Here is a 10172-nt window from a genome sequence, read left to right on the forward strand (position 1 = left end):
CCCCCATTGTTGAAGTGTCAACGGTTACATCCCCTGATTCAAATACACAATTCAAGGGGGCTTTTTTTGGCTAATTTAACCAGTCAGCAGCTGAACTTTTTACCCTGCTGATTCTTAATGTAGCTTGGAATTTAAACCTGACCTTATTCCCCCTCTTTCAAGGGACAGGTTATTTTCACCAAGGCATTCACATTTAGCTGGGAGGAACTGAGGAGGTAATTTTGCCAATGCAACCAGATTATAATGCACGGTTATTCTCAAACTGCAACTAAACCAAATGTTCCATTCACTTAATACTGCAGCAATAAATATTCTCCATGCTCTACCCCACCCTTACACACTTTTTTCACTTTGTTCACAGTGGAACAAAACATTTCTTCAAAAATCAGGCACCCAGAAAAACATGCAATTGTATTTCTTTGCATTTAAAAAAAAAAAAAAAGCAACATCCTTCCGGTAGTAGTCACTGTGGTATATCTGGCTTCACAGCACATAAAGAAATATTTAAACAGCTGTATTTTTCAACCAAAGAGAACTAGCTACAAATCAAACAGGTCTCATCATTCAGGGGGAAAAAAAACAAGTTCTGCAGTACAAAATATCCTTTTTTTGGCATCTTCACATCCTCCTCTTCTGTGTGCTTATGTACAGAACTGTGAAAAGGAAGAAGTGGAACACGTTTCAGAATTCTAGTAAACAAGGTGCAGCAATCTGTTTACCCAGAACAGCCCATTTTCATCCCACCAGTTAAATAAAGATGTAAAGAATCCCATTCAACACCAAACCAAAGTTAGTTTTTATAGGAGAAATCAGGAAATGTAAAAGTTAAGGTTCCAACAGCAATATTAAAAATTAAGTTACACCTATGTAATATTTAATATGCCACTTTTTCGCAATAAATATGTAGCTTCATTTCTGTAACTACACACAACGAACCCTGACTACAGAGAGGAACTCTATGGGATTGGTTTCTGGAACAATCTCCTTTGTCTTATCTACAATGACATGGACAGGAAAGTGCAACCGGCTTTTAGGATGCTGAGATTAAGGATGTCAGAAATAACATGCTCTTCCAACAAACAGTTCAGGATTCCCACTTTCTCAACTAAACATTATTGCAAAGTTCATTACAAAAAAATTATGACAATTATGACACATTCCATCCACTTAGCCAGTACCAAGATAATGCTATGTTGCTCACTACCTTTTAGAAAATGGTTTACCCCGAGGTGGAGGAATTTATGGTAGTTACATCTTGGGTGCCCAGTATGGTTAATTATGAAATATTTCACATGTTGTCAAACTGCGATCTCATTTCCCTGCTTAACCTTTTCTCTCAGAGCTTTCACAAACCTGCCCTGTTCTGAAGTTATGACCTTAACTTCCCTTGAACCAAACTAAAAGAAAAAAATTATATCTATCTAGATATATACACATACATACACACACATGTATATCTATCTTACACTCCACCCAGCACAAATATAAAGTATTAGTGTTAATAATTATTGTCATCTTCCTGACTGATGTTAACATCTCTATCTGCAAGCACATTTTTAAGTATTAAGGAACTTCACGACAGCAAAGGTAGCCAGCACTCAGATCTAGATAACCATACAAGAGGATGGAGCAGTACTATCTGCATCTATATAACACCATAAGTTTATACAGTGCTAATTGAGCAAGACATGGTAAACTGTTCTGCAGGAGATACTTGGACAGACAAAAAGTACAGGAGTAGAACTGGTGAGGAAAGTGCTGCTGGTTGTGTGAACAAAATCAAAAATGCAGGTTTTCCAAGGGGACAGGAAAGAAAGGGCTCTCTTCCAAGAATTCAAAACATGCACACAGAGGTGTAACTGGCCAGCACTGCACCCAGGACAGCCCTCACTGTCCACCCTTCACCAACCTCCTGTACCTTTTTTGCAGGGCCTCTCGAGTTAGAGCCCCTGGCAGCAGGCTGTGGCACAAGAGAACCAGACTGAGTTCACTGCTGCTGAGAGAAGTCACCTCTTTTGCTGACTGTTTTAAGTAACAAAAAAAAGGTTCCCCCCTCCAAGTAGGGTAAATTCCAGCTGTTCTTCCTGCCTTGCCTGCTGCCACTCAATAGGACTACATTTCCCAGGATGCCCTTCCCTCACTTGCATCCTCCTTCACCACTTCTGGAGCAGAAACTGGAAAGCTGCAGGAAGAGGGAGAGTGAGGGACAGAAGGGCAAGACACACCCCCCTCCACCCTTTAACCAGTGCCCAGGGTTTGCACCCTGTTCACCCACTCATCCTCATGCTATTGCATATATAAATTAAAACACAAAGCCAAGCAATGGAAAAATCCAACTTGGATCTGTAAAAAGGGAAATTAGGAACTGAACACACACACACCAGGTAAGGGGGGGGGGGGGGGGGGGGGGAGGGGAGGAAATCACACAGGCTTTTAACATAAGAATGTCAATGTGGCTACAGACAAGAAACACCTAATTTTGTCCTTACAGATGCCTCAGATTCAAAATTGCAAATATAAAAAATAGATTTTCTAATTCAGAGTATTCCAGGGAAGAGTTACCATTGTTTCCTCGGATAAATGCATCCCCATACTTGTTCTTTAACTGTCCATTTACATATTCTTCCGTCTGTTCCAAAGCTATATTCATATACCCATCCAGACAAGCCAGGACACCTGGAGACAATAAAAACCATTTAAAAAAATATTTAAAACAGATTAGATTTCAAAATTACATAGTGAACTGTGAATCCGATTGTCTTGTTCACTGAACAGACCACACTAAAACCCAATTTTTCTCTGTAGAGAAAATAATCTGATTAGACCTATCAAACTAGGCACTAGACTGAAACCCAGGACACCCAGGTTCTAGTCCCTGTTCTGTCACTGATCTGTTGGGTGACTTTGGACAAGTCACTTAATCACTATGCCTCAGTTTCTCCATCTGTAAAATGGGATAGTGATACGGAATACTTCTGTACAACACCACGCTATACATAGATGAAAAATGACATATACATGCAGCCTATTCTCAGCCAATTAAAAAAAAAGGTCAACCACGAACAATGAATAATGGTCACCAACCTTATCACTCATAGAGTAGCAGCTAGCTATTCAGTCAATGACTTCTGCTTTGAAAGCTGATAATATGTAAATGAACAGAAGCACTACCAAAAAGTTTCAGGGGTATAAGTTGTAGCCATGTTGGTCTAAGGACATAGGCAGACAAGGTTCTTTGAGTCAATCTGATATCTTTTTAGACCAACTGAAATAGTTAGAAAAATTCTTCTTTGCAAGCTTTCAGGCTCAGCCTGATGAAGGCTGTTTGTACCCGAAAGCTTGCAAAGAAGATTTTTTCCAGCTATTTGAGTTGGTCTAATAAAAGACATTGGATTTACCCAAAGAACCATGTCTACCAAAAAGTGGCATGCTAAAGTGGAACCTATGTATCTTAAAATGGAACTTCAGCTGCAACTAGATAAACAGAGAGGAAGGTTATAAAAGAGGTTCAGTTTTTCATCGGAATGATGCCTTGGAGATGTATCCAAAGGGTAATCAATCTGATATAGGGTATCGGAGTATACCAGGTTTAAACAAAACAAAACAAAGATGCCCATTTTGCACCATTTTTCAACTGAAACTATTTTGAAAAAAAAGTTTTACATATCAATTCTCACAGACAGTATTACACAGTTTAGATTAATGAGTCTGCCCATTAGTAACTTTTCTTGTGTTTAGGCAAATGAACACTAGAGTCAAAAGATTTAAAGGGAAAAAAATCCTATTCCTCCTTCCAGCCCAGTCCCCATTTCCGTCACACTCTCTCACATTCTGCTGTTTACCGAATGCATTACCTGAGCCGACTGTTATGTTACAATAATCACACCTTAATTCTCTCCTTACATCAGACTTCTTTTGTGATTCGCATAGCCATAACAGAGGAATGGCTAAGGATGCATGTTTACGGATGTATAACTTGTTGGATCATTATCCTCAAGTAGTCATCAATGTATCATCCCAACTGGACACTGAGTGGGGTTTTTCAGAGGTCTGTCCTGGGTCTGGTATTATTCAGTATCTTCATTAATAAATAGGATGGGACTGAGTACACGCTTAGCAAATCTGCAGATGATACCAAGTTAGTGGAGTTGCAGACACTTTGGAGAGCAGGGCTATAATTCAGAATGACCTTGATAAAATGGAATCAATTAAATGAAATTCAACAAAGACATGTGCAAAGTCCTGTACTTAGGATGAAACAATTTTATACACAAATACAGACTGGGGGATGACTGGTGAAGCTGCAGTCCTGCAGAAAGAGACTTGGGGGTTAATGGACCATAAAATGAATGAGCCAATAGGATACTTTTGTTGCCAAAAAAGTCAACAGCATACTGGGTTGTATTAGCAGGAACCTCACTTGCAAATCAAAGGAAATGATCCTTCTAATCTATTCAGTATTGGTGAGGCCTCATCTGGATTACCACTCCAATTTTTGGCCCTGCACTTCAAGTAAGATGTGGACTGGTTAGAGTCCAACTGAAAGCAGCAGTAAAGATGGGAAACATGACTTACAGGAAACATGGCTTGCAAAGAAAGGCTGAAAGAACTGAGATTATTTAGTCTAGAGAAGAGAAGACTGAGGAGAATCTGATAAATCCTCAAATAACTAGAGCAGGGGTTCTTAAACTTTGTGCTACTGCGACTCCGAGTGCTGGATGGTGGTGGTGGGGGACGGGGAGTTCACACACATCAGCCACCTCCATGCACCCCTGCACATCGCCGCCGTGCACCGCTTCCCCACCGTATCCCCTGAGAAGTTTGCGGCTCCCTTTTAAATTGCTCAGTTTGAGAACCCCTGATCTACAGGGTGGTTATAAAGAGGATAAAAAGATAGACTGTTTGTGGCTGCAAGGGACAGGACTAAGAGTAACCGTCTCAAATTTCAGTAAAATTTAGATTGGATATCAGGAAGAACTTTCTTACTAAGAGGGCTGTTAGTCATTGGAAAAAATTACTTAAGAGAGGTTGCAGAACCTCAGTCCTTGGGCATTTTAATAGGTTAGACAAGCTCTTGACTAAAGTTCATCAGGGACAATCCTGCCTTTCAGGGGCCTAGATCAATGGCACTCAACCATTGGGCCCCATGGGCGGCACAGAGTCAGATCATAGCCCACCCACTGGTACTGGAGCCCATGCCACCATGCATGCCCAATCTAGCTCTCAGGGCCATGGCCTGCAGGGCTCTCCATGGACTTGGGGGAGGGCTGCAAGCAGGATGACAGTGACAGGTGATAGATTTGGGCCAGGGTCAAACAACCCTGGACTAGATGACCTCCTGAGGCCCCTTCCAGTTCAGTGTTTTTTTTCTATAACACTGGCCTGGGTCCTACAAGAGGGGTTCACTTCTATGAGGGAATTATGGAAGAGAAGAAGGGCCATAGTGCTCTATTCATTATTTACCTGATGAACAAATAATTCAATTATGTAGAGGGAATGAACTGAATGTTAAGAATAACAAGAGCAAAAATATATACATGCACACACAAACAAAAGAGGCCTGAACTGTAGCTTGGGAATAATTGGAAAAATGTAATTTTTAACTGCACACACTAAGGGAAGTAGTAAAAAGGTCACCTTAACCTTCCCACCCTGAGGTTCTTGTATCTTTGTTATCTAAATCTCATCTTTGCCTTTTTGGATGATAATGTCTTTAGAATTGGAACCATACGTTCCTCTCTGTTTGGATGATACCCAGCACTTCTTGGGTCTAGCACAAGCTAAAATAATTATAATTTAATTGCATAACTGCCCTATAAAATAGTAATGTGGAAAAATATCTGGGCAGAGGACTCTCCTCTAGGACACATTCTCACTTCTCAGCCACGTTACTGCAAGACCTTCCATTAAATAATTGGGAATTTAAAGTCTCCTGCCAACTTTTATGGTTTTAAGATCATATTTTCCCGTGTTTTTCTTTCCTCTGTTTCTGCACAAACAGGAGAACTTGACTGGTTATGCACAAAAGGCTTTAAATGAACAAAATGGAAGTCAGAACTCCTTTTATTCCAGTTGTCTTCTTTTAGTTTAATAATCTTAGGGAAAAATAGTTCCCAGAAAAATTAGGCTTAAGTGGACAGTCTCTCTCAAAGGTATCACTCAGCAGATACTAAACAGTAGCATTTGCACCCCCAGAACAAAAGAGGCTGTGAATTCAGACTTGTTTACTTCTCTCCTTTCCCCTTCCCTTTGTATTTTCTCTCTTCTAATGCCACAACTGGCATTAAGTGTCACTGTTACCCAGCCTTGCTTGCATGCTGAGTATGAAGTTTTCCATACATGCTCACATGAGTACAGGCATGCAAGTCATGCAGTTAAAATGTACCAATTACAATTGTGCATTTTCAAGCCCTCTCTCCTTAAACATGCACATTGATCTGGCAACAAATCAAGATATTCTGCAGTTACACAGCCACATTTGCGAAACAACATACAATTAGCAACACTGTCTAGAAGCAGAAATAGACAGAATATTACAAGAGCCTGAATTCCATTTTTTTTTAAGTTTTAGAAAAAATACAGCTTGAATTAGTGTGGGAATGAGGGAGTTGTGTATTTTTTATAGGGATAAAACAGGTAATCTGCGTGTATATAACCTGCATGACTGGGTAGCATTAAATCAAAGGGAAGCGAACAGGAAACAAAAGGATAAGACTCCTGAAGTGAACAATAGTTTATGCTTCTTAAATCTTAGAGTCAGGCCTAAGGGGATATCGAACCATTAAAGAATCTGGTCTAGAAAAGGAAGCAGAGGGAGTTTGTAAACAGCAGTTGGCGATGAATCTGGTGGGAGATACAGAACCAATGATTATCTAAAATCTCCCCTAACTTTATACAGTTGGTTCAATAAAAGAAGTCATCAAAATTAAAAAGCCTTGCTTTGCACATATTTCATGGACCACCACAGCAACTACAACACAGCTCCAACCCCAGAAAACAAGCTACAGAAGTTTGGTCCATTTCCAGCAGGCCAGGGATAGACTCAGAGGTCATGTCCAGACAAGCATGGCCATGTGGTACGTGGTGCCACAAATGCATCTGCAGCACCACATACTACACATTCTGATGTTCTTCATGCTGCAAGGGAGTACTGCCCATGTGTGTGATGCTCCGATATTTTTTCCCCCCGCCGATTTTTTTGACCCTTGGATATCCAGGGGTCAAAAAACCCACAAAAAACCCATGGGGAAAAAGAGCAGAGCAGTGCATGCACAGGCAGTGCATGCCATTCAAAAGCAAAGCCGGGCTGCTCAGAGCCACACTGCAGCTGCCAGCCAGGCTCTGTGCAGCAGAATTGCCGCTGCTGCAGCCCCAGGAGACCCCCAGGTAAGGCTGCTGGAGCCAGCCAAGTGCTGGCCCCAGCCTCCTGCACCCCACCCCACCCAGCCTCCTGTACCGCCACCTTGCCATGTACCAAAGCACGCGTGGCATGGGCATTCCCCAGGGATAAGTCATGGTGGTGCAAGGTGCACCGCCGCTACTCGTCCCCAAGGAACCAAATGTCCATGCTCATCTGGATGCAGCCAGTGGTACTTAAAAAAGCTTGCAAGGAAACATTAAATTGTAGGCAACTGGAAATGTATGCAGATATTTGTTTTCATCTGGTTCTCTGAGTGTTATGTACCTTCAAATAAACAGAAGTGTTGTTTTGAAGAAACATCTCTGGATCATTTTAAGGGGCCTGTTACAGGCTCCTAGAGGAAAAAGGGGTACAAGTGCCAAACACCACTAGGAAACAAAGGAGACGATTCCAACAAGCCAATCTGAGATTGGTTAATCCTTGCTGTTCCAGAAGGTAAAGGTGGCAAAACGTGTCACCTGAAGTGACAAGAACAGGTCACAGCTCAGGCTGCACATGAATATTTCATGCATTGTACTCAATCACTGATCTCACACAGTTTTTGACACCACAGTATGCCTCCTGTTCTGTAAACTGAAGCCTGTGAAGTAACAGCTTCATAAAGAGTGGCAATGTGCATTAGGCCTATAATGTTTAAATATCTGAAGTACTGAATAAAACACCTAATACAGGAAGAAATGGAGACATCTGAAATGTGTATTTTGATTTCAGGCAGACAAGGTTCCTTGGGTGAATCTGATATCTTTTATTAGACCAACCCAAATAGTTGGAGAATATTTATTAAGCAAGCTTTCGGGTTCAAAAACCCTTCGTCAGGCTATTTTGATTTCAGGCATTTAACTGATGACATTACTTCCAGGAAAGGTGGAGCTGGCAAATCTAAACTTGCAGAGGTGAGACTGAGATGCTACACCATTAAAAGATCTACTTTCCACAAAAGGAAGCCATAACCCTGTAGCTCATACAGGTAGGTCAAGGACCAGCTATAGGTTTTTAAAAAGCATGTTAAGGGATGAAGAAACAGGAATCCCACTGGAAGTCACTGGGCCATTTGCTCCTAACTCAGTGGGATTTTTCCAAAACACTGAAGTGAACCCTCAATTTAAGAACAAAAAAGAAATATTGTCTCTGCTTGACTAAGTATGTGAATAATCACACAGATTTCAATCTTGGTCACATGAATCTCAGTCACGTGATTTTTTCAAGGCTCTGCATGGCAAGACCAGTTCTATCAACAGAGCAACTCACACTTACACGCTTTTCTGAATTTAGACCTCAACCAGTACCTTCAAATCACTGAACTATTACCCACTCTCTCTCAAACCTAATTATTACCGAGATACACTGTCATTGTAAGGAAATTGCACCATTACAACACAACTGTCAGAATCTAACATAAGTAGCAACTACTATAGGAGCAATTCTATTTTGAGGAAGGCCAACATACCACATTACCCCAGAGAACAAACAAATTGCCAAGAATTTAACCTTGCCGCAAAGGTTTTTTTGCCCGTCTAAATTACGGCATTATCTTGTTTTTTCTTTTTTTTAAGTAACAGACTATATTTCTTTTTCTCTCATCAACAATAAGACTAAATATTACTTGTTTATTGTAGGAGTGAAAGAAAGACTTACCTCGATAGTCCACTCCAGAATTTAACTTTACAACAACTGGCCTTCCTATTATTTGTTTTAAGAAGTCACTAGGGGTTTGCTTCCGCAGGCTCATTTTCACAGTCCTGGTAGGTTGGGAGAGAAAAAAAAGAGGAGAGGGGAAAGTACTTAGATAAGCAACTCAAATACAGAGTTTAAAGATTCAGTAGCTAGAGGCAGACTTGTGGCTCTCAAGGCATTTACCAGGGAAAAGTTATCCAAGCGGATAAAAAAAACAAGGAGAAAAGACTAGAGCCACAGCATGAAACTTTCCATTTAATTTACTGCAATTTACGAAGTTCATAACAACTTTTTACTGTAGTAGTCTTACAAGAATTATGGGAACGAGAACTGTTAATGAGTATTTTCAACGTCAAAAAAATACAGAATTGCCATACCTTTAACATACAGAGATGGCTTTGCTGCCTGGCAAGAGCAATAATTTCAATAAAATTAGAGTGAGCATTCAGAATCAAGCTTTGTCATTAACTAGTCCAGAGATCAAGGAGAATATTATCATCTCATAATACAGGGTATAATGTACAAGTTTAATTTTATATATGTGGGGCAATTTGAACTCAGAAGCTGGTCTGGGTTTTTTCTGGACGTTCTTCTAAGTCACTTTGATTTTATTCTTTCATTTCGGTATTCTCTTTCTACAAGACATGTTCATTTGTTTTTTAAATCCATTGCACAGTGGTACATATGCAGCATCTACATCTACTAAGACATCCAAACCTGGCTGCAGTTTGGTAGGGAATGTTTCATCCTAAACAAAGGAAATAGGCTTGTTAAGATTTTTAAAGCTATTTATCAATTGCCCTCTTTTTTCAGATTTGAATGCATTCTGGAATACATGTTAAAGACCTGCTAGCACCATTTCGGTACATAAATCATTACGAGAAAAGCAGTTCTGAGTACTTTCTACCACGTATAGCCATGATTACTGTACTTGCCCAAATATAAGATGACCCTGAATTTAAGATGACCCCTCCCAATAATTAGATTCTACACAGAATATGTATAAGTTTACTATAATTCTCCATGTATGGAATCTAACTATTGTAGATCTTAAATTCATCCCCCCCCCCCCCCCCCC

General features: G+C 40.4%; 1 protein-coding gene across 2 annotated transcripts in view; it reads right to left on the reverse strand.

Annotated features, from left to right (window-relative positions):
- Positions 1-61: 61 nt before the first annotated feature.
- Positions 62-10172, reverse strand: part of LSM6 (LSM6 homolog, U6 small nuclear RNA and mRNA degradation associated) — a 30448-nt gene continuing 20337 nt past the window's right edge. Inside the window, exons 1-4 of one of the 2 annotated variants that reach the window (XM_025204325.1) lie at positions 9472-9617; positions 9056-9159; positions 2563-2676; positions 62-653 (exon numbers count right to left, since the gene is read on the reverse strand). In XM_025204325.1, the coding sequence (XP_025060110.1) occupies positions 619-653; positions 2563-2676; positions 9056-9149 (243 nt within the window). In that variant the 5' untranslated portion in view covers positions 9150-9159; positions 9472-9617 and the 3' untranslated portion in view covers positions 62-618. Of the gene's footprint in view, positions 654-2562; positions 2677-9055; positions 9160-9471; positions 9618-10172 lie in introns of those variants that run through there. The other variant, XM_014520016.2, reaches the window with a different exon arrangement.

This window comes from Alligator sinensis, unplaced genomic scaffold, assembly GCF_000455745.1.
Source record: "Alligator sinensis unplaced genomic scaffold, ASM45574v1 scaffold169_2, whole genome shotgun sequence".
In the NCBI taxonomy this organism is placed as follows: Eukaryota; Metazoa; Chordata; order Crocodylia; family Alligatoridae; genus Alligator; species Alligator sinensis.